The sequence below is a fragment of the Salmo salar genome, chromosome ssa02, assembly GCF_905237065.1.
Source record: "Salmo salar chromosome ssa02, Ssal_v3.1, whole genome shotgun sequence".
Taxonomy (NCBI): Eukaryota; Metazoa; Chordata; class Actinopteri; order Salmoniformes; family Salmonidae; genus Salmo; species Salmo salar.
This window is the reverse complement of record NC_059443.1, coordinates 33,862,089-33,887,744: the sequence shown is the minus strand read 5'-3', so window position 1 is coordinate 33,887,744 and position 25,656 is coordinate 33,862,089. Positions and strand designations below refer to the sequence as shown.

The 25,656-nt window shown below is 44.0% G+C and overlaps 1 protein-coding gene across 3 annotated transcripts in view; it reads left to right on the top strand.

The window, feature by feature from the left end:
• LOC106581206 (protein PTHB1) overlaps positions 1-25,656 on the top strand; it is a 200,779-nt gene that overhangs the window by 63,675 nt on the left and 111,448 nt on the right. For all 3 annotated transcript variants that reach the window (XM_045702702.1, XM_014163124.2, XM_014163115.2), the window contains 4 exons: positions 1,461-1,601; positions 2,372-2,467; positions 2,575-2,747; positions 2,866-3,018. In XM_045702702.1, the coding sequence (XP_045558658.1) occupies positions 1,461-1,601; positions 2,372-2,467; positions 2,575-2,747; positions 2,866-3,018 (563 nt within the window). The remainder of the gene's footprint in view (positions 1-1,460; positions 1,602-2,371; positions 2,468-2,574; positions 2,748-2,865; positions 3,019-25,656) is intronic.

Sequence of the window (25,656 nt, the reverse complement as noted above, 5' to 3'; positions counted from 1 at the left end):
CATAAATTAGTAGGTTATTAGTAGGTTAACATCTATTAGTCACAGACAAATGACTTGACATGCTGCCATCTTGGATTTCTGCATATGGAACCTATCCGATTGTCTTCAGCATAGTGAATATGCATGAAATTATCTCAATCATGTTAATGAATGTGGCGGGTTTTAAGAGGAAATGTCTAAAGGGAAAGTGGTTTTAAGGGGATTTTCTATCAGAGGTAGTTTGCCTTGGGGGTGATATTTGAAGCGAACACCTCTTAAGCATGAAACACCGAGAATCTCACTTCCGATAGACTGCCGATAGGTACTTATCACAGTGGGAGGCCATTCCTTCTCTTGCTAGATCAAAAGCGGTTCCTGCTGCGTGCCAACCAGGTAGAAACAAACCTACCATTTCTACTTCGCAATGCTCGTCAGTGGCCAACAACTTGACTTTGAGCCAATCAGAGCGCACAAACCCCCACTTGGGGGAGCCAACAGGAGTGACGAAAAAATTTAAAAAAGAGGGCATTTTCTCCCTACATCTATGGTTAAATGGCATATAAACACAGACACACTACTGGTCAAAAGTTTTAGAACACCTACTCATTCAAGGGTTTTTCTTTATTTGTACTATTTTCTACATTGTAGAGTAATAGTGAAGACATCAAAACTATGAAATAACACATGGAATCATGTAGTAACCAAAAAAGTGTTAAACAAATCAAAATATATTTTATATGAGATTCTTCAAATAGCCACCCTAAACGACAGTCCATCATTACTTTAAGACATGAAGGTCAGTCAATACGGAACATTTCAAGAACTTTGAAAGTTTCTTCAAGTGCAGTTGCAATAAACATCAAGCACTATGATGAAACTGGCTCTCGTGAGGACCATCACAGGAATGCAAGACCCAGAGTCACTTCTGCTGCAGAGGATACGTTCATTAGAGTTACCAGCCTCAGAAATTGTAGCCGAAATAAATGCTTCACAGAGTTCAAGTAACAGACACATCTCAACATCAAGTGTTCAGAGGAGACTGTGTGAATCAGGCCTTCATGGTCCAATTGCTGCAAAGAAACCATTACTAAAAGGACACCAATAAGAAGAAGAGACTTGCTTGGGCCAAGAAACATGAGCAATGTTCATTAGACCGGTGGAAATGTGTCCTTTGGTCTGGAGTCCAAATTGGAGATATTTGGTTCCAACCACCATGTCTTTGTGAGACGCGGTGTGGGTGAACGGATGATCTCCGCATATGTATTTCCCACTGTAAAGCATGGAGGAGGTGTTATGGTGTCTTAACCAGCCATGTCTTAACCACACAAGCACCGTGATAGAGCACATTGACTCATTAAAGATTTGTCTCTCCAATTTTTAAGGACATACACACGCACGCACATACACACACTGCGACCTGTGAGCTGCATGTTTCACAAAACCACCTCACATTCAGCCTCTCTCCTCTGTCATCCTCTCAGGCATCCCGAGGGTGGCCCAGTGTAAGTTCTCCCTGCCCCTCCGTCTGGTCTGCTGCCCCTCCGCCCCCTCCAAGAACGCCAAGTATAAGATCACCGTGGATACCAACAAACCGCCGGTCAACCTCAGCGAGGTCTTCCCAGGTAACAGACCATAGAGATCTACCTGAGTCACCCCAGAACCTGGTCTGTACCATAGATATCTACATGACCTGTTCTCCACTGGTTCCCTATACACCCAGGGATAGAGAGGGAGTGGGGTTCCGTGAGGATAGTGGTTAAGTTTTAAGTCTGCTTTTCTTCGATAATGTCAACTGCATGACAGTGAGTGGCATGTATTTGCACTGGAATGGAGAGTGAGTGGTATGTATTGATGCTGTTGATGGTGTTTGTGGGAATCTAGTCTACCTGCTGTTGGTGAGCAGGTCTCAGCTCTGACTATCAGTCATTATCTGGAGCTGGGCATGGCGTCTCCTACCACACAGGACCCCTGTCCAAGATTAGATGCATGAAGATAGTTTGTGTGTGCGCGTGCTTGCGCACGGCTCTGTGGGCAGATAAAGAACAATGTGATGTGCTCTCTTCGCCTTGGCTGGCGTCCTGAGGAGAGATAAGCTGCCATATCTCTGTCTGACATCCCACCGATGGAGACCCCACTATACTGGCCCCTGAGAACCTCAGAGACAGAGTGTGTGTGGTAGGGAACCCATACCATATCTCTGCCTGACATCCCACCACTAGAGTCCACACTGTACTGGTCCGTGAGAACGTTAAGTCTGTGTGAATAGTGGGTTATTGTGGTGTTTCAGGGGACCGTTTTCATTTATGTGCCGTAATCAGACAGATATCTGTATCCTTAACCAATGGACTCTAGTTCCTATTGTTCTCACTAAATGACCCTCTCTGTGTTGTAGACTTTCTGGAGAAGTCTGAGGACAAGGAGGGAAACGCTCTGGCCTTCCACTTCCTCTCAGGGCCCAGAGTCACTGTACTGGCCTCCAAGACCTCCCGTGAGTACACACACGCGCAGCATCCTCTAGCGCTTGGTTGATGTGGAGTTGAGCTTTCTCTACCTCCCTCTCCCTTTCTCTTCCCCCCTCCATTCTACCTTCTCCAGAGCGCTACCGTATCCAGAGTGAGAGTTTCGAGGACATCTGGCTGGTGGCTAAGGAGCTGGTGCAGCGCTTCGACCGCCACTTTGCCAAGCAGGGAATCAAAGACTTCAGAAACAGCTTTGCAGGCCCTATACCTCTGGCTGAGTACTTTGAGACTGTCGACCACCACTTTGAGGTGTGTAATGAACACAGACGCTCTGTCACACACCCATTCATGTGTTGTGTTTCTAGGTACAGCTTTTGTCTACAGTGTTAGAAAAACCTTGTGTGTGTGTGTGTGTGTGTACATGTAGCTGCGTGTGAGTGCAGAGAAGTACCAGGACCTCCTGTCAGAGCGGGCGGTCCAGTTCAGAGCCATCCAACGCCGTCTCCTGACCCGCTTCAAAGACAAGACCCCCGCCCCCCTACAGAACCTAGACACACTGATGGAGGGCACCTACCGCCAGGTCAGACACAGACAGTAGACCAGGACACTCTCAGGCATGCACATAGCATTTAAAAACATGATGAAAGGAGAGTCTCTCTCCCCTCCCTTCTTCCCTCTCTTTTGTGAGGTGTTGATTTTTCCCTACCTCACACCATATGGTGATACACACACACACACACACACACACACACACACACACACACACACACACACACACACACACACACACACACACACACACACACACAGAGAGAGTAATGAGTGCACTAGTGTTGATTTACAGAGTGATGGGCCTACACTGCTGATTTATGCACTTCCTGCTACTACTGAGGTGCTAGCTCCCACCCTATGGTATACTTATAGCAGACAAACACTGCCTTGACCACAAACACACAGGAATGCACACACATAATGCCATGACCACACACAGGAATACACAAATATACACACCCATGCTTGTGCAGGCACACACACACACACATACACTGTAAGGACATAAACACAAAGACATACACTACCAGTCAAAAGTTTTAGAACACCTACTCATTCAAGGGTTTTTCTTTATTTTTTGTATTTTCTACATTGTAGAGTAATAGTGAAGACATCAAAACTATGATATAACACATATGGAATCATGTAGTAACCAAAAAAGTGTTAAACAAATCAAAATATATTTGAGATGATTCAAATAGCCACCCTTTGCCTTGATGACAGCTTTGCACACTCTTAGCATTCTCTCAACCAGCGTCATGAGGTAGTCACCTGGAATGCATTTCAATTAACAGGTGTGGCTTCTTAAGTTAATTTGTGGAATTTCTTTCCTTCTTAATCCATTTGAGCCAATCAGTTATGTTGTGACTTAGGTAGGGGGGGTATACAGAAGATAGCCCTATTTGGTAAAAGACCAAGTCCATATTATGACAAGAACAGCTCAAATAAGCGAAGAGAAACGACAGTCCATCATTACTTTAAGACATGGTCAGTCAATGCGGAAAATTTCAAGTGCATTCACAAAAACCATCAAGCGCTATGATGAAACTGTCTAATGAGGACCGCCACAGGAAAGGAAGACCCAGAGTTACCTCTGCTGCAGAGGATAACTTCATTAGAGTTAACAGCCTCAAATTGCAGCCCAAATAAATGCTTCAGAGTTCAAGTAACATACACATCTCAACATCAAGTGTTCAGAGGAGACTGTGTGAATCAGGCCTTCATGGTCCAATTGCTGCAAAGAAACCACTACTAAAGGACACCAATAAGAAGGAGAGACTTGCTTGGGCCAAGAAACACGAGCAATGGACATTAGACCGGTGGAAATGTGTCCTTTGGTGATGGAGTCCAAATTGGAGATTTTTGGTTCCAACCGCTGGTGACACTGTCTGTGATTTATTTAGAATTCAAGACACACTTAACCAGCATGGCTACCACAGCATTCTGCACCGATACGCCATCCCATCTGGTTTGGGCTTAGTGGGATACGCCATCCCATGTGGTTTGGGCTCATTTGTTTTTCAACAGGACAATGACCCAACACACCTCCAGGCTGTGTAAGGGCTATTTTACCAAGAAGGAGAGTGATAGTGTTGCATGAGATGACCTGGCCTCCACAATCCTCCGCCCTCAACCAAATTGAGATGGTTTGGGATGAGTCGGACCGCAGAGTGAAGGAAAAGCAGCCAACAAGTGCTGAGCATATTTCAAGAATCAAATATAAAGTATTTTTTGATTTGTTTAACACTTTTTTGGGTAACATGATTGCATATGTATTATTTCATAGTTTTGATGTCTTCACTATTATTTTACAATGTAGAAAATAATACAAATAAAGACAAGTCCTTGAATGAGTAGGTGTACTAAAACGTTTAACCGGTAGTGTATACATGCGCACAAACACAGACACACATACACACCCATCTATCTCTGTCGTCTAGGCTCGTCTTATCGCCCGGTTAGACATTATTTACTAATGTGGGAGACGGGCTGTAATAAGAATGTGGGAGCGTTTGTGTCTCTCTTTTGCTGTGTGTGTGTGTGGGGGAGCCTTCCTTTTTTAAATGATGATTAAACAAAGAAACCTCATTAGAAACCTCTATAGTTCGGAGTGTGTGATGGGAGTGTGGGACAGTGTGTTTGTGGTGTCATTATAGTGTGTGTGTGTGTGTGTGTGTGTCCTTGACTTGACTTGAAGTTCCCATTGTGAGTGTGTGTCGGGTGATGAGTTCCAACTGTGTGTGGATCACTGTATTTGTGTGAGTGTGTGAGTGCACGTGTGCGTTTTGAGTGGTGTAGACTGTCTGACGTTGAAAAGTGATGGTCCCTTGCCGTCACTGTTTACAGTGGGGGCTCATTTGGTGAGGCGCTCTTTAACGCTGTTCATTAGCTCTCTTACGACTCTGGGAGTGGGTAACATCATGACATCATTAGATATTTAATGTGTCAGTACTTAACCATTACTCCTGTCTGAGTAGAACCATGCAGAGCTCACACTGTAGATACACTCCCCATCAGGTCCACTACGAGGTGTACTCATACCCTCACCACGAGATTCAAAACTGGTACAGTTTTAAAGGGACACTTACCTTACAAACTGGGATCAGTGTTCAAGTTTTGTTGCCGGTGAAGGGTCCAACGTCCAAGTTGGCCAAAAATCTACTGTCCCGAACTGAATTTCTACTGGCCCGGACATGGTGTAGTTTTAAATTCATTGGGGGTCATGCAGGCCCTTAAGGTTGGCATGTTGTTTCTTCTCTATATCCAGCTATTAATAGGCTACATTTGGTTAATTTTGGTTAGGGACGGGTACTTTTAAATAATATAATACGTTTTTTGTTGTTGGTGATATTCGGATAGTCGAAATACATGTTTTAAAATAGTTTTTATTAAACTTGCGAACTTGCTTGCTGCTCAGCCTGTGCGACTTGGGAGGAGAGGTGCCGCTCTTCCCGGTGAGTTTGACACAGGAGGAAGAGGAAGAGAGGGTAGCCATACAGACTCGTGCTAATTAGACAAACTTATAGATGCCATAGTTTATCTATCGTTCCATCTGGTAGTGCCTGTCTTGACTGCATCAAATTGATATTAAGAAGCTAGCTATGTTAGCCAGCTAGGTAGCTCGCTACCCAGACTAATTGAGGAGATTTTACTGGGCTTTCTGTCCTAAGGTACAACAACTACATGCAGATTGGTCCTTCTAACTTAATTCCATCATTTTAATTCCATCTGGCATTGATTAGAGATCTCTCACGTTGCTTGCTTGCTACACATGGAGCTGACTGTAGACAGTGCCACTTTTATTGGGCAACAATAATAACAAACTTGTGAAACCCATATATGCTACTACGGTAGGCCAATGTCTTTTTTACAGGGCGCACATCATCATAACTACGTTTTAGAAGTTTGGTGTTTTATCGAATTAAGTATTTCAAATGTCGTGGTATATCATTGTGTGTAGCGTGGATCGTTTCATTTAGACAGTCTTTTATTGTTCAAATTGGCCTATGAGTGTTATGTATTTTTGTATGAATACTCTCGCAAGTTATTGAATACTAACAACCGTTCGGATATTAGAATATTAAAATAACCAGGCCCATCCCTAACTATAATATGTATTAAAAACCTGTGTAATCTATTTTAGCAATGTAGGTCATTGTATTAATTGCATACATTTTTGTTTCTAAAGTATGTTATTTTGACAATACTGTTTATGGCAGATATCTGTCTAAATGCACTGCATGTCCCAGTGCCAGCTAATGCTATTAATATATCAGTGTCTCTTTTTTTCTCTAATGCTAGTTGATGCTGTCCCAGCGCTGCTGCCTGTCCCTTAGCATTACTAGTGCCCTGAGTGATTCTCTCTATACAGTATTACTCTGTAGTCTAATGTGCTCCGGTGTCAGTCAGTCCATCCCTTCCTGCCTCCGCTTCCCGCCAGCGCCTGCCACCCACCGTTGATTCGGGAAGTTTCTGACACTTTATACGTGCTGTAATGTATACACGCACCCAATAATGGACGCTATCGACGGTCTACTAGGAAGAGTGATGCACGCGTCAAATAAATGATTCATATCTCTGGGTGAGGTATGGGTTATAAAGCCCTTCTGAAGGTCTGTGAGCTATGGTGGTTCTCACGGACTCAGCGCTTTAGTTACAACAGGGGTCGTCAGTCATGAGTCTTCATCTTTTGACATGACAAATGTGATTGTAAATGACGGGGGTTAAAAGTTGTTTTTAGCTACAGTACGTGTCTTATTGTGCTTAGTCAGGGATAGTACACTCAAATGACACATTTGCCTAATATAATGGATACCAAGAAAGTAGTCTGTGGACCCAGAGACTCAGCAAGTGGTAGATGAGGTACATGTGTACTTTGGATGAACTAAGTGCAGCATCATCGAATGTCAGATTGGTAAATATTATGTGTCTTATCTGTGGTCAGGCTGGGCTGTTGGTTAGGGGACTTCCCCTCATTAATGTTTGTGCATGTTGTTTGTCATGGAGAGAACAGAGAGATACTGTGAGGCCTGTGTGATTTTTCTGGTCTAGTGTACATTCATATAGAGGGGGATAATATTTCCTTTGTTCATTATTTCCTCATCTCTTCCTCCTATATTTTATTCATGAAGGCCAGATGTGGCCTGCTCTATAATGTGTATGTGAGCTGGCCAGAGGTTCTGTTTCCCCCACTTTTTATTCTCACTACTTTAAAAAACGTTACTCATCCTGGCCCCATGGTTTATAGTTCAGCCTGGCTCACCCTTTAACTCTCTGTTTGATTAATCTGTGGCAGGTATGGAGAGGTTAGCCAGAGGGCTATCTTAGCCTAGCCTTAGCATTCCTGTTTTTCTCCTCTGCTGTTGATCTCTGAGCGAAAGCACACTGCTGTCACTCTGGACTGGGAAAGACGTTTCTGGGTGGGGGGATGCAGAGGGGAAGGAGGGTGGGATGAGTGAGGAGGAAAGCCTGGCATGCTGTTTCAATAAATATAAATATTTGCCCAGTGTTTATCTCAGGTAAAATGGCCACCGTGTTAGCGTTAGCGTGCTGTCCTAGCGGGCCGCGGCACTAGCTGTCTGGGAGCTGAGTTTGAGTTGAGCGGAGGCTCTCTGTAATTAGCAGTTCAAAAGCAGGAGGTGGGACGCTTTAGTTTTGACTGACAGTCCGCTCGGGGGCCTCTCGTTCCAGTAATGGAGGCTTCTCTCAGACAGCGGCTGATTTATCTGTGCCCAAATGGAGCGCTAAACACGGCTAAAGACAGATCCCACTGTGTACGTGTGGCCCTCGCGATTAATGGCTGGGGCTCTCTCTGAGCGCTGTGTGTGTGTGTGTGCGTGTCCATTGAGATGTGTAAATGTGTTTCTCCTCAGTAAAATACCCCGGGGTCAGAAAAAAAGGAGAAACAGAGGAACTCCCTCAGGTGCCCCTGACCTTTCATCTGCTACGCAAACACAGACCGCACCTGAGAGACTGCCTTTCAAACTGGCCTTCGAACACACACACAGACACAGGATAAATGAACATACAGCCTACCCATCATGCACATTTAGGAGTCACTGGGGCCCTCCTCTATGAATGTCTACCATATCAATGAATGACTGTCTTTCATATAGCTGACTGACATATAGGCATGTGTGTGTAAGAGTGGGGGACTGATATAGAGGAGTGATTGATATAGAGGAGTGTGTGTGAGACACAGTCAAGCCTCTGGAAAAACCTGTCTTTATAAATGTGATGTCATATGGAAACCAGTGTTGTGTGGAGATAGTCTTGTTACTGTTGGGAGATCATTCTTATGGTGGTCTCGTAGAAATGTCTGAAGATGGGCATATCAGGGTACTCCTGTAGGATTTAACATTTTCATTGCAAGGCCCATAAATAAATACCTTTCTATGTACAATACATTGATATAGTATTTAAATCAATGTTAAAAAAAAGTATAGAAAGAGATGGAAATATCAATGGTCATGGAGACCCACACCTCTGTACCGTATACATACATGGAGCAGAGCAGCCTCTGGCCTTAAATACTGTGTCACTTCCTGTACCTCTTGGGTCAGAAGAATGTCATCATGGAAAAGGCTTTTGTTTGCTTACACCCAATCTAGAGAAGACACTGTTTAGTATCGTAAGTGGTGTCTGTGACCAGATACACAGAGAAATATCTATGATGTAAAAGACTGGATGCCACACAGACTAGGTTACGTCCTACATGGCACCCTATTCCCTATGTAGTGCACATTTAGTGCACTACATAAGAAATAGGGTGCCATTTGGGACACCGATTTAGGGGTGTGTGCGTGCGTGTTAGCGTGCGTCGTCTGCTGCCCCCTCAGGCCATACACAGCAGGAGGGAGAGAGGAGAGGGCGTGGGACTGGGGTGCTTTATCTAAGAATGTCAAATCCCTGAGAGGAGCCACAGCAAAGCCCATCTCTGCCAGTCTGCACAATCCCCTCACACACACCACCCTCCTTCTCTGTTCCTATGGAGAAGGCCCAGGTGTTTGCCCAAAGGCAGATAGAGATGGGGGCTAGAGGAGGTCTGGGGTGTACAGTACTGTACCTACTTGTAATGCTTCTGTCTGTGGGACTCCCCTGGATGTAGTGGACTTTTATCACAAACATGTCTGGGTGTATTACTGGTGCGGGAGAGAGAGCCACCCATCCCTGTCCTCTTCTCCTTTCCTTCATGACCATAGGAGATGAAATCAAAGGGGTGTCAGTCAATCCAGTTCTAGTGTTTTCAATTCAATCTGTTTCATTGTGCCATTGCATGTGACTATGTAAAACCTGTTAGAACATAGATGGACATCACCATACAGAACTACATAGCAGGATAGCCAGTTGAACAGCTTTCTGGGGGCTATCTGGATATTTTAGAATGTTCAGTCCCTTGTTGCTTACCACATCACATTCTACTCTGTTGCTTAGAACACAGAAGCCATTAAATTAGCTAGCCATATTGGCTGGCCCACTAAGTGTCGTAGAGATTAGCCCGCTGTCTTTCCCCCTGGGCTTTATTAATCAATGAATGTGTCATTTCCAGTCTATTCTATACAGTCTAGTTCTACAGTATGCCATTAGCCCAGAGTCATTTCCATGTGCTTTAATGACAACATGGAATTTATCCAGGTTCCCTACACTCAACGGCTATCATTTCTCCAGTACGTTCTATGCTTTTGATTTCTTATCCCAAAGTAATTTTCCCTGCACTTCAACTAAACCGGGCCATTTTCCCAGTCCATTCTGTCCACTCTACATCTATGTCATTATCCCCGAGTGGGTTTTTCCTCTCCGGCTAAAGAATGTCATTTCTCCTCTCAGCGAGGGAGGGCTTAGCACATGCCACAGGCCCAGTGTTCCTCTGTGTTCCACAGGTTTAGAACCCTAATCTCATTGTGTCTGCTGAGTGGCTCTTAGTGGCCTGAGTGGAGAGGGGATTCCACACAGTAATGGAGCATGTCTTCTCCCACTGGTCCTTTGTTATTAGCCTCTCAGAGGTTAGCCATCAGCTAACGGGATTATTCACACGGCGTAATTAAAGTGAGAAGCACTCACACACTCTCCTGTACACCGGCAAGCATGCACGGACGGACGCACAAGCATACACACACACCCTCGCCTCCATCACAGGTGCTCATTAGCCCCGGGCCCACAGAGGCTCGTTATTGTTTTTTGGGGGGGATGTCTCACCCTGATGTCTGTCCCACAGAGCTGGGCTTCAGGTGCCACTAAACCCCCTGATCTCCAGGAGGCCCTTGTCCTCTAGTCACACTTCGCTCATTCTCACTATGCACTGTTTTCATTCAATTATATATTTTTGTTACCATATCATAAGTGTTATATTTTTGTCATATATTAACACTGAAGTGTAACATTGAAGTAGAATAAACCTCGCGCGCGCACACACACCAGTGTTGGCACCAGCAGTGTTTTCTCTCGCTCAGCTAGCACTCAGCTTTCCATATCACGGCCCTCTCCTCTTGATTCTGGGAATTCAATGGCAGGACCAGAGATACTTGGGAAACGGGTCAATGACTGTGTTTCTGAAAATATATACTGCTGGATAGTGTTCAGCAGATTGTGTGTATGCGTGTCTGTGTGCGTAATCTAACATTTGAACTGTGTGTATAGGGTTTTTCAGACAGAGATGATTTACCAAATGAATCCATGTACATATGTATCAACAGACCGCTTGTATTAAAGCTGTACATCATTTACCTTGTTGCCTTACCTAATTCACCTGTGTACCTGTTAGCGCCATCACGACAGTCCTCACTGACTTCCTAAGGGAACGCAAGGGATTATGGGTGATGTCATGAAAGCGAAGCGCTTCAGGACAGTATGTGAACCCACACCACTATCCTCTCTCCTGGGAGACACACACACACACACACACACACACACACACACACACACACACACAGTGCCAGTGGCTAGCAGCATTCTCCATCTCTTCTCTTGAGATGCATACATACATACATACATACATACATACATACATACATACATACAGTTGAAGTAGGAAGTTTACATACACTTACGTTGGAGTCATCACCCACTCCACACATTTCTTGTTAACAAACTATAGTTTTGGCAAGTCGGTTAGGACATCTACTTTGTGCATGACACAAGTAATTTTTCCAACAATTGTTTACCGACATAATATTTCACTTATATTTCACTGTATCACAATTCCAGTGGGTCAGAAGTTTACATACACTAAGTTGACGGTGCCTTTAAACAGCTTGGCTTTAGAAGCTTCTTCTAGTCAATTAGAGGTGTGCCTGTGGATGTATTTCAAGGCCTACCTTCAAACTCAGTGCCTCTTTGCTTGACATCATGGGAAAATCAAAAGAAATCAGCCAAGACCTCAGAAAACAAATTGTAGACCTCCACAAGTCTGGTTCATCCTTGGGAGCAATTTCCAAATGCTTGAAGGTACCACGTTTATCTGTACAAACAATAGTACGCGAGTATAAACACCATGGGACCACACAGCCGTCATACCGCTCAGGAAGGAGACGCGTTCTGTCTCCTAGAGATGAACGTACTTTTGTGCGAAAAGTGCAAATCAATCCCAGAACAACAGCAAAGGACCTTGTGAAGATGCTGGAGGAAACAGGTACAAAAGTATCTATATCCACAGTAAAACGAGTCCTATATCGACATAACCTGAAAGGCCACTCAGCACGGAAGAAGCCACTGCTCCAAAACCGCCATAGAAAAGCCAGACTATGGTTTGCAACTGCACATGGGGACAAAGATTGTTGTTTGGCCATAATGACCATTGTTATGTTTGGAAGAAAAAGGGGGAGGCTTGCACTGAAGAAATGACACTTTGCTACAATGTAAAGTAGTGAGTGTACAGCTTATATAACAGTGTAAATTTGCTGTCCCCTCAAAATAACACAACACACAGCCATTAATGTCTAAACTGCTGGCAACAAAACTGAGTACACACCTATGTGAAAATGTCCAAATTGGGCCCAATTAGCCATTTTCCCTCCCTGGTGTCATGTGACTTGTTAGTGTTACAAGGTCTCAGGTGTGAATGGGGAGCAGGTGTGTTAAATTTAGTGTCATCGCTCTCACACTCCCTCATACTGACTGGTCACTGGAAGTTCAACATGGCACCTCATGGCAAAGAACTCTCTGAGGATCTGAAAAAAAGAATTGTTGCTCTACATAAAGATGGCCTGGGCTATAAGAAGATTGCCAAGACCCTGAAACTGAGCTGCAGCACAGTGGCCAAGACCATACAGCGGTTTAACAGGACAGGTTCCACTCAGAACAGGCCTCGCCATGGTCGACCAAAGAAGTTGAGTGCACGTGCTTAGCGTCATATCCAGAGGTTGTCTTTGGGAAATAGACGTATGAGTGCTGCCAGCATTGCTGCAGAGGTTGAAGGGGTGGGGGGTCAGCCTGTCAGTGCTCAGACCATACGCCGCACACTGCATCAAATTGGTCTGCATGGCTGTCGTCCCAGAAGGAAGCCTCTTCTAAAGATGATGCACAAGAAAGCCCGCAAACAGTTTGCTGAAGACAAGCAGACTAAGGGCATGGATTACTGGAACCATGTCCTGTGGTCTGATGAGACCAAGATAAACTTATTTGGTTCAGATGGTGTCAAGCGTGTGTGGCGGCAACCAGGTGAGGAGTACAAAGACAAGTGTGTCTTGCCTACAGTCAAGCATGGTGGTGGGAGTGTCATGGTCTGGGGCTGCATGAGTGCTGCCGGCTCTGGGGAGCTACAGTTCATTGAGGGAACCATGAATGCCAACATGTACTGTGACATACTGAAGCAGAGCATGATCCCCTACCTTCGGAGACTGGGCCGCAGGGCAGTATTCCAACATGATAACGACCCCAAACACACCTCCAAGACGACCACTGCCTTGCTAAAGAAGCTGAGGGTAAAGGTGATGGACTGGCCGAGCATGTCTCCAGACCTAAACCCTATTGAGCATCTGTGGGGCATCCTCAAACGGAAGGTGGAGGAGTGCAAGGTCTCTAACATCCACCAGCTCCGTGATGTCGTCATGGAGGAGTGGAAGAGGACTCCAGTGGCAACCTGTGAAGCTCTGGTGAACTCCATGCCCAAGAGGGTTAAGGCAGTGCTGGAAAATGATGGTGGCCACACAAAATATTGACACTTTGGGCCCAATTTGGATATTTTCACTTTGGGGTGTACTCACTTTTGTTGCCAGCGGTTTAGACATTAATGGCTGTGTGTTGTGTTATTTTGAGGGGACAGCAAATTTACACTGTTATACAAGCTGTACACTCACTACTTTACATTGTAGAAAAGTGTCATTTCTTCAGTGTTGTCACATGAAAAGATATACTCAAATGTTTACAAAAATGTGAGAGGTGTACTCACTTTTGTGAGATACTGTGTGTGTGTATATATATATATATATATATATATATATATATATATATATATATATATATACATACATACATACATACATACATACATATATACACACACACACACACACACACACACACACACACACACACACACACACAGTCCCTATCTGGCTCTGGCTCTGTCTGCCAGCTTGGGGAAACCTGTTGTAGACAGCAGAGAGGGAGACAGTGGCAGAGGACAACGAAACAACAACAAACATGCCCTGCCTGGGGCTTTATCTACTGGGACAGAGGAACTCACTATTGCTGTCCTGTCCTGTACTGACTAAAGTGTTTTGCTCATACTAGAGAATTCCATTGCTTAACATGTATGTTTATGGTTATGATTTTGTGTGTGTGTGTGTGTGTAAATGTTAGTCTAACCCTGTGGTCTGTAAAGACTGCTACGTACGTTGGCTGCAGCAGCCTGGTTCACGCAACACTGCATGTTGATAATTCTACTGATTTACCTTCTTTGGCCCCAGTGCATGAAATGAATGGGTGTGTCTGTTTCATGAGCCCAGACACACACACACACACACACACACACACACACACACACACACACACACACACACACACACACACACACACACAGCATTCCAACAGGCTTATGGCCAATGGTGGAAATGTACTACATAGTATTTTTTCATGAGTGATGATTTGAATTGTATTTGTTGAGGACTTAACTGCTATCGCAGCGTGTGTGTGTGTACAGTGCAGTAGGTGCCTTTGCATTTTTGTGCATGCTTCTGTGCGTATGTTTGCTTGTCTATATGTGTGTATGCATACTTGTGTCTCTCTCTATGACTGATCACTTCTCCAATAGCGCTTTCTCCAAAGTCAACATGTCCTGCCGCTGCTCTCTTTGCAGTGTGTCTACCGCTTCCGCCACTCAGACAATGCCCATTTTATAAGATTACACATATTTACTCTGTAATCAGAGGGAGAAGGCGTGTGTGTGTCGCGACGCCACGGCTAGGATATTTATCTTGTTGAAGTAAATTCCCAGAGTTCCCCTCGTTTTTTTTCTCTCCTTCATTTGCTTTTTTTTCTGTTTACTCAGTGTGGCCTGTTCAAAGGAGACCATTGAGAGAAAAGCAAAAGGGCAAATAGTGCTCTGTTTGAGGGATGTCGAGACATGGCCAAGGGCTGTGTGCGGGTGCGTCTGTGAGCATGCGTATGAATTTCAGTGTGTATGGTTATATGTGTGTGTTGGGAGGGGAGAGGTAGCAGGACAATGCCCTCACTGTGGCGTTCCTCGGGATTAGCATTAGAAAGGGAGGACGGGAATGTTAAGTAATTTTACTGAAGATGATCATTAGCCTCGTTAGCATTACGGTAGCATTAGCATTTCTTACATTGACATTTCATTAGCATTTTTAGCATCATGCTTCTTGTAGTGTTTGTTGTCCTGCTACAGGTCTCTATTTACCAGACCTCTTCAAAACCTCACAATTATTGTCATTTACACTGGGACCAGGACCAAGGCCCTAATTTCCGTCTAATGGCTGGCTTGTATTAGTGCGTGTGTGTGTGTGTGCCAAAGGTAGACTGGGTACCCAGGTCACTGATCTGGACTGCTTCAAATGTATGGCTTCCTCTGTGACCCCTTGGGAGGTTTGTGTGTGTGGACTGTGAATATTTGAGGGGGTATTTTACTTACTTTCATGTCTCTCTTTCTGACTAGTCCTCACACTCCCTCCCTTGCCCCTTCCTTTCGCTCTCTACCATTGGCATCCTAGTGTTTACCAGAATTAGCCTCCCTCTGTCTCCCAAGGCGACTGTAAATGTACACACACACACACACACACACACACACACACACACACACACACTCCAATGGGGTCAGTGAAAGCTGTTGCCACCCTGCCACTGTCGTTTTTTCAGGACGCCAGGCCAAACCCAAAAACTCCCTGCTATGTGTGTATATATATATGTGTGTGTATATGTGTATATGTATATATATATATATATGTGTATGTATGTGTGTGTGTGTGTGTGTGTGTGTGTGTGTGTGTGTGTGTGTGTGTGTGTGTGTGTGTGTGTGTGTGTGTGTGTGTGTAATATATACGTATATGTGTATGTATATATGTGTGTGTGTGTGTATATGTGTATATATATGTATATGTGTATATGTGTATGTGTATATATGTGTATGTATATGTATATGTGTATATATATGTATATGTGTATATATGTGTGTGTATATATATATATGTGTATATATATGTATATGTGTATATATGTGTGTGTATATATATGTATATGTATATATACGTATGTGTATGTATGTGTATGTATATATATGTATATATATATATATATATATATAACTGCTCAAAAAAATAAAGGGAACACTTAAACAACACATCCTAGATCTGAATGAAAGAAATAATCTTATTAAATACTTTTTTCTTTACATAGTTGAATGTGCTGACAACAAAATCGCACAAAAATAATCAATGGAAATCCAATTTATCAACCCATGGAGGTCTGGATTTGGAGTCACACTCAAAATTAAAGTGGAAAACCACACTACAGGCTGATCCAACTTTGATGTAATGTCCTTAAAACAAGTCAAAATGAGGCTCAGTAGTGTGTGTGGCCTCCACGTGCCTGTATGACCTCCCTACAACGCCTGGGCATGCTCCTGATGAGATGGCGGATGGTCTCCTGAGGGATCTCCTCCCAGACCTGGACTAAAGCATCCGCCAACTCCTGGACAGTCTGTAGTGCAACGTGGCGTTGGTGGATGGAGCGAGACATGATGTCCCAGATGTGCTCAATTGGATTCAGGTCTGGGGAACGGGCGGGCCAGTCCATAGCGTCAATGCCTTCCTCTTGCAGGAACTGCTGACACACTCCAGCCACATGAGGTCTAGCATTGTCTTGCATTAGGAGGAACCCAGGGCCAACCGCACCAGCATATGGTCTCACAAGGGGTCTGAGGATCTCATCTCGGTACCTAATGGCAGTCAGGCTACCTCTGGCGAGCACATGGAGGGCTGTGCGGCCCCCCAAAGAAATGCCACCCCACACCATGACTGACCCACCGCCAAACCGGTCATGCTGGAGGATGTTGCAGGCAGCAGAACGTTCTCCACTGCGTCTCCAGACTGTCACGTCTGTCACGTGCTCAGTGTGAACCTGCTTTCATCTGTGAAGAGCACAGGGCGCCAGTGGCGAATTTGTCTATCTTGGTGTTCTCTGGCAAATGCCAAACGTCCTGCACGGTGTTGGGCTGTAAGCACAACCCCCACCTGTGGACGTCGGGCCCTCATACCACCCTCATGGAGTCTGTTTCTGACCGTTTGAGCAGACATGCACATTTGTGGCCTGCTGGAGGTCATTTTGCAGGGCTCTGGCAGTGCTTCTCCTGCTCCTCCTTGCACAAAGGCGGAGGTAGCGGTCCTGCTGCTGGGTTGTTGCCCTCCTACGGCCTCCTCCACGTCTCCTGATGTACTGGCCTGTCTCCTGGTAGTGCCTCCATGCTCTGGACACTACGCTGACAGACACGGCAAACCTTCTTGCCACAGCTCGCATTGATGTGCCATCCTGGATGAGCTGCACTACCTGAGCCACTTGTGTGGGTTGTAGACTCCGTCTCATGCTACCACTAGAGTGAAAGCACCGCCAGCATTCAAAAGTGACCAAAACATCAGCCAGGAAGCATAGGAACTGAGAAGTGGTCTGTGGTCCCCACCTGCAGAACCACTCCTTTATTGGGGGTGTCTTGCTAATTGCCTATAATTTCCACCTGTTGTCTATTCCATTTGCACAACTGCATGTGAAATTTATTGTCAATCTGTGTTGCTTCCTAAGTGGACAGTTTGATTTCACAGAAGTGTGATTGACTTGGAGTTACATTGTGTTGTTTAAGTGTTCCCTTTATTTTTTTGAGCAGTGTGTGTGTGTGTGTGTGTGTGTGTGTGTGTGTGTGTGTGTGTGTGTGTGTGTGTGTGTGTGTGTGTGTGTGTGTGTGTGTGTGTATTAGAGGTCGACCAATTTAGGATTTTTCAACACCGATACCGATTTATTGGAGGACCAAAAATACCAATTAATCGGCCGATTTAAATAATAAAATATATAATAAAAATATATGTATATATGTATTTATATATATATTTTTATTATTATATATATATAATAAAAAATAAAAATAAAATAAAAAGATATAAAAAAGATATATAATAAGCAAATAAATAAATGAAAAAATATATTTTTTGGGGGGGAATATTTTTTTTATATATTTTTGTAATAATGACAATTAAAACAATACTGAATGAACACTTTTATTTTAACTTAATATAATACATCAATTTAGTTTCAAATAAATAATGAAACATGTTCAATTTGGTTTAAGTAATGCAAAAACAATGTGTTGCAGAAGAAAGTAAAAGTGCAATATGTGCCATGTAAAAAAGCTAATGTTTAAGTTCCTTGCTCAGAACATGAGAACACATGAAAGCTGGTGGTTCCTTTTAACATGAGTCTTCAATATTCCCTGTTAAGAAGTTTTGGGTTGTAGTTATTATAGGAATTATAAGACTATTTCTCTCTACCATTTGTATTTCATATACCTTTGACTATTGGATGTTCTAATAGGTACTTTAGTATTGCCAGCCTAATCTCGGGAGTTGATAGGCTTGAAGTAATAAACAGCGCAATGCTTTCGAAGCACAGCGAAGAGCTGCTGGCAAATGCAGGAAAGTGCTGTTTGAATGAATGCTTACGAGCATGCTGCTGCCTACCACCGCTCAGTCAGACTGCTCTATCAAATATCAAATCATAGACTTAATTATAATTTCATAAACACACAGAAATACGAGCCTTAGGTCCTATGGTCAAATGCGGAAACTATAATTTCGAAAACAAAACGTTTATTCTTTCAGTGAAATACGGAACCGTTCCATATTTTATCTAACGGGTGGCATCCCTAAGTCTAAATATTGCTGTTACATTGCACAACCTTCAATGTTATGTCATAATTATGTACAATTCTGGCAAATTAATTACGGTCTTTGTTAGGAAGAAATGGTCTTCACACAGTTCGCAACGAGCCAGGCAGCCCAAACTGCTGCATATACCCTGACTCTGCTTGCACAGAGCGCAAGAGAAGTGACAAAATTTCCCTAGTTAAAAGAAATTCATGTTAGCAGGCAATATTAACTAAAGATGCAGGTTTAAAAATATATTCTTGTGTATTGATTTTAAGAAAGGCATTAATGTTTAGGTACACATTGGTGGAATGACAGTGCTTTTTTCGCGAATGCGCTTGTTAAATCAGCTGTTTGGCGAAGTAGGCTGTGATTCGATGATAAATTAACAGGCACCGTATCGATTATATGCAACGCAGGACAAGCTAGATAAACTAGTAATATCATCAACCATGTGTAGTTAACTAGTGATTATCTTACAATTGATTGTTTTTATAAGAAGTTTAATGCTAGCTAGCAACTTACCTTGGCTCCTTGCTGCACTCACGTAACAGGTAGTCAGCCTGCCACGCAGTCTCCTCGTGGAGTGCAGTGTAATCGGCCATAATCGGTGTCCAAAAATGCCGATTGTTATGAAAACTTGAAATCGGCCCTAATTAATCAATCATTCCGATTAATCGGTCGACCTCTAGTATGTATACGTGTGTGTGTGTGTGTGTGTGTGTGTGTGTGTGTGTGTGTGTGTGTGTGTATGAATATGTACAGTCGTGGCCAAAAGTTTTGAGAATGACACAAATATTAATTTCCACAAAGTTTGCTGCTTCTGTGTCTTTAGATATTTTTGTCAGATGTTACTAGGGAATACTGAAGTATAATTACAAGCATTTCATAAGTGTCAAAGGCTTTTATTGACAATTACATGAAATTGATGCAAAGAGTCAATATTTGCAGTGTTGACCCTTCTTTTTCAAGACCTTTGCAATCCTCCCTGGCATGCTGTCAATTAACTTCTGGGCCACATCCTGACTGATGGCAGCCCATTCTTGCATAATCAATGCTTGGAGTTTGTCAGAATTTGTGGGTTTTTGTTTGTCCAACAGCCTCTTGAGGATTGACCACAAGTTCTCAATGGGATTAAGGTCTGGGGAGTTTCCTGGCCATGGACCCAAATTATCAATATTTTGTTCCTCGAGCCACTTAGTTATCACTTTTGCCTTATGGCAAGGTGCTCCATAATGCTGGAAAAGGCATTGTTCGTCACCAAAGTGTTCCTGGATGGTTGGGAGAAGTTACTCTCTGAGAATGTGTTGGTACCATTCTTTATTCATGGCTGTGTTCTTAGGCAAAATTGTGAGTGAGCCCACTCCCTTGGCTGAGAAGCAACCCCACACATGAATGGTCTCAGGATGCTTTACTGTTGGCATGACACAGGACTGATGGTAGCGCTCACCTTGTCTTCTCCGGACAAGCTTTTTTCCGGATGTCCCAAACAATCGGAAAGGGGATTCATCAGAGAAAATTACTTTACCCCAGTCCTCAGGAGTCCAATCCCAGTACCTTTTTCAGAATATCAGTCTGTGCTAGAGGTCGACCGATTAATCGTAATGGCCGATTAATTAGGGCCGATTTCAAGTTTTCATAACAATCGGTATTTTTGGCCATCGATTTGCCGATTTCTTTTATTTTTTATTATTTTTATTTTTTAATTATTATAATTTTTTACACCTTTTTATTAACTAGGCAAGTCAGATTAAGAACACATTCTTATTTTCAATGACGGCCTAGGAACAGGGGTTAACTGCCTTGTTCAGGGGGGATTCGGGGAGTCGTTTTTGCAACCTTCTGGTTACTAGTCCAACGCTCTAACCACCTGCCTTACATTGCACTCCACGAGGAGCCTGCATGGCAGGCTGACTACCTGTTACGTGAGGGCAGCAAGAAGCCAAGGTAAGTTGCTAGCTAGCATTAAACTTATCTTATAAAAAACTATCAATCTTAACATAATCACTAGTTAACTACACATGGTTGATGATATTACTAGTTTATCTAACGTGTCCTGCGTTGCATATAATCGATACGGTGCCTGTTCATTTCTCATCGAATCACAGCTCTCTTAAAGGGAGTGCTCCTAATCTCAGTTTGTTACCTGTATAAAAGACACCTGTCCACAGAAGCAATCAATCAGATTCCAAACTCTCCACCATGGCCAAGACCAAAGAGCTCTCCAAGGATGTCAGGGACAAGATTGTAGACCTACACAAGGCTGAAATGGGCTACAAGACCATCGCCAAGCAGCTTGGTGAGAAGGTGACAACAGTTGGTGCGATTATTCGCAAATGGAAGAAACACAAAAGAACTGTCAATCTCCCTCAGCCTGGGGCTCCATGCAAGATCTCACCTCGTGGAGCTGCAATGATCATGAGAACGGTGAGGAATCAGCCCAGAACTACACAGGAGGATCTTGTCAATGATCTCAAGGCAGCTGGGACCATAGTCACCAAGAAAACAATTGGTAACACACTACGCCGTGAAGGACTGAAATCCTGCAGCGCCCACAAGGTCCCCCTGCTCAAGAAAGCACATATACATGCATATACATGCCCGTCTGAAGTTTGCCAATGAACATCTGAATGATTCAGAGGACAACTGGGTGAAAGTGTTGTGGTCAGATGAGACCAAAATGGAGCTCTTTTGCATCAACTCAACTCGCTGTGTTTGGAGGAGGGGCCTTCTTGGGGCCTATGACCCCAAGAACACCATCCCCACCATCAAACATGGAGGTGGAAACATTATGCTTTGGGGGTGTTTTTCTGCTAAGGGGACAGGACAACTTCACCACATCAAAGGGACGATGGACGGGTCCATGTACCGTCAAATCTTGGGTGAGAACCTCCTTCCCTCAGCCAGGGCATTGAAAATGGGTCGTGGATGGGTATTCCAGCATGACAATGACCCAAAACACACGGCCAAGGCAACAAAGGAGTGGCTCAAGAAGAAGCACATTAAGGTCCTGGAATGGCCTAGCCAGTCTCCAGACCTTAATCCCATAGAAAAGAGGAGTGGGACAAAATCCCTCCTGAGATGTGTGCAAACCTGGTGGCCAACTACAAGAAACGTCTGACCTCTGTGATTGCCAACAAGGGTTTTGCCACCAAATACTAAGTCATGTTTTGCAGAGGGGTCAAATACTTATTTCCCTCATTAAAATGCAAATAATTTTTTACATTTTTGACATGTATTTTTCTGGATTTTTTTGTTATTCTGTCTCTCACTGTTCAAATAAACCTACCATTAAAATTATAGACTAATCATTTCTTTGTCAGTGGGCAAACGTACAAAATCAGCAGGGGATCAAATACTTTTTCCCCTCACTCTGTGTGTGTGTGTGTGTGTGTGTGTGTGTGTGTGTGTTTGATATATATTCATCTTTCCACGGAGACTTCCACACAACATGGATATATTGATAGAATTATTTAAGTATTAATCCAGCCACAGAGTTTTGCACATATCAGAGCCTTGCTAATGTGCCCCAGTGGAGCCCAACCAGCTCTCTCGCGCACACACACACACACACACACACACACACACACACACACACACACACACACACACACACACACACACACACACGCTCCCCATTTCAGGGGTCAGAAACATGTCAGCCGTGTCCTCTTTCAGGAAATGTGATCGTGGGGGTAAGTGGAGGGGATAACTCTTATGGACTTATGTAAACCAAACCATCACACAGTAGAGGATGGGAGGGAGAGTGAGCCTTATACCGTTGCCTTATTAAAGTGACACCTGCATTGAGATTGTATGAAGTCTGTTATGATGCTGTGTTGGAGAGGGAGAGCCTCTCATCCTCTACAGACATTTCTCTACTCCGGTCCTCAAGAATGCCCGAGGTTGGACATTCATTATTGTTCTAGCCCCGTTGATCTGCTTCAACTACTTCATTTATCCTGAAGCCCTTGATTAGTTGAATGAGACGCGTTTGTGCTAGGATAGAACAAAAACATGCGGCTAACGGCACTCCTGAAAACCATAGTTGAAAAATACTGCAGTGTGCCCCAACCTGATCACGTCCCTTAACTTGACCAACCTCTAGTCTGGGAGGGGTTTTGTTTGGGTTTGTGTTTTCCAGTGTCTCTCTCTGTTTGATGCTAATTTGTAGCCAGGATCTGCAATGTTTTGTCTGGCTTAGATTTGATGTCCTTGTTTTTGTCTCGCACACAAACAGATAGACAATGCACGAGTGATTGAGCAATTGCACACACACACACACACACACACACACACACATCCAAGTATCTCACTGGAGTCAATAACTAGTTTCAAGTTGAGGGATTATAAAAAGCTGATGCGTTTTCTGATTGTTGATTGGTGGGGGGGTAAACGCTATAAAGGAACATGAGTACATTTTAGTTGTCTTGTTAGTTTTCCGCGATCGTGTTTCAATCATTGACTTGCTAATCAGGTCTGTCTCTCTTTGGGAAGACAGAACAAAAAGATAGTCAAGGCAAGGGATCACCCAGTGGACCAGTGGTATTTAGTTTCTGGACAGAGAGAGTGTGCATCCTGTATTCATGGGTTTATATGTGCACTATGTGTGTGCACTTGCCTGATAGTGCGCGTGTCTATAAATGTAATTGTGTGTGTGTGTGTGTGTGTGTGCGTGCAGCCTGGGAGGTGAGTGTGAGCTGTTAATGACAGGCCAGGGGAGTGTGTGTGCTACAATGACTAGAGAAAAGTCCTGTGTGATTAGAGGCCTCAGTTAGCCTGGCTGAGGCTAAATATGGAAACCGAGACTAAATACTGTCCACTGACTCACACTATTCCAATGACCAATGACAGAGTATCGTCCGAGTATGCTCACTAAGCACTTTAGTAAGTCTGCGTCTAAAAACTGCTGCTCTGTACTTCACTATGTTGTTGACACTGTCTGTGTAAAATCTGCTGCTCTGTACTTCACTATGTTGTTGACACTGTGTCTGTGTGTAAAAACTGCTGCTCTGTACTTCACTATGTTGTTGACACTGTCTGTGTAAAAACTGCTGCTCTGTACTTCACTATGTTGTTGACACTGTCTGTGTAAAATCTGCTGCTCTGTACTTCACTATGTTGTTGACACTGTGTCTGTGTGTAAAAACTGCTGCTCTGTACTTCACTATGTTGTTGACACTGTGTCTGTGTAAAATCTGCTGCTCTGTACTTCACTATGTTGTTGACACTGTCTGTGTAAAAACTGCTGCTCTGTACTTCACTATGTTGTTGACACTGTCTGTGTAAAAACTGCTGCTCTGTACTTCACTATGTTGTTGACACTGTCTGTGTAAAAACTGCTGCTCTGTACTTCACTATGTTGTTCACACTGTGTCTGTGTAAAATCTGCTGCTCTGTACTTCACTATGTTGTTGACACTGTGTCTGTGTAAAATCTGCTGCTCTGTACTTCACTATGTTGTTGACACTGTCTGTGTAAAAACTGCTGCTCTGTACTTCACTATGTTGTTGACACTGTCTGTGTAAAAACTGCTGCTCTGTACTTCACTATGTTGTTGACACTGTGTCTGTGTAAAATCTGCTGCTCTGTACTTCACTATGTTGTTGACACTGTGTCTGTGTAAAATCTGCTGCTCTGTACTTCACTATGTTGTTGACACTGTGTCTGTGTAAAATCTGCTGCTCTGTACTTCACTATGTTGTTGACACTGTGTCTGTGTGGATGTGTTGCAGGTTTGGACCTTTTTGACGTTTGTGTCCGTTTTATGAAAGAGATAGACGGCTTTGTGTGTGTGTGTGTGTGTGTGTGTGTGTGTGTAAGTGAACTCAGCACGAGGCCAGCCAGGTCATTCCACCCTGTGTAAAACATGTGCTTCGACTAGTGAGGACAGCTTGAATGAGTTTGAAACACACACTCGCTTTCACACACAACCCTTTGTATATTCACACAAAGCGAAGTCCTCAAACTCCCAGCTGTGATATCAAAACTAGCCCTGTAGGCTAACTTACGCCAGAAACAATTCATTCTTTCACTTCTAAAGAGCCAAGATAAATGTTAAATGAGTCTTGACTGTGTGCAGAGAGTGTCTCTCTCTTTGGGAGTGAGTGTGTGTGCGTGAGTGTGTGCATTTGTCAGGGTAAATTAGTGTGTTTTGATTCAGAGTGTATGCTGGGGTGAAGCCCAGCGGTGTGCTGGAGCAGGAGGAGTGTGTGTGTGTATCTCTGAACGTGTGTCGCGCCACACAGCTGTGTGCTCTTGAGGTGTATTGAGTGCAGTTGTAGTAATTTGTAGCTGGGGAGTGTGTGGTAGAGATTAATGGAAGGGACATCGGAGGGCACAGGATGTGTGTTTGAGAGACCTGCATCCCTGTAGGGCTGTATAGTGGAGTGTTTCATCACCTGGTCACACACACACACATCTCTCTCTACTCTTGTGTGCGCCCCCCCCCCTTCACATTTGGATCTGGCCAACGCCCCATTATCTCATCTCTCGGTGGGCCAGGTTGGAACTACTAAGCACTGGTTACAGGGGTGTTCAACTTTAAACCTGTGAGGTCAACTCCCAGGTTTCTATCAGGAGGCCTGGAGCTATGGTGAGGCCTGCACCTCCCTCATAGTAATCCCAGGCTGGGTGTCTCTCTGGCAGGGTGTGTCTCTAATTGAGCCCCCTGTCTGGAGCAGTAAGGCCGGACCACCCAGACTCGTGGGATGAACCAGTGACCTTGGTGGAAGGTGTGTAGGGACCTACTTTAGGGAGGGACGTGGCGGGAAACTGGGTGGTTGTTTGATGTTCTGGTGTCATTC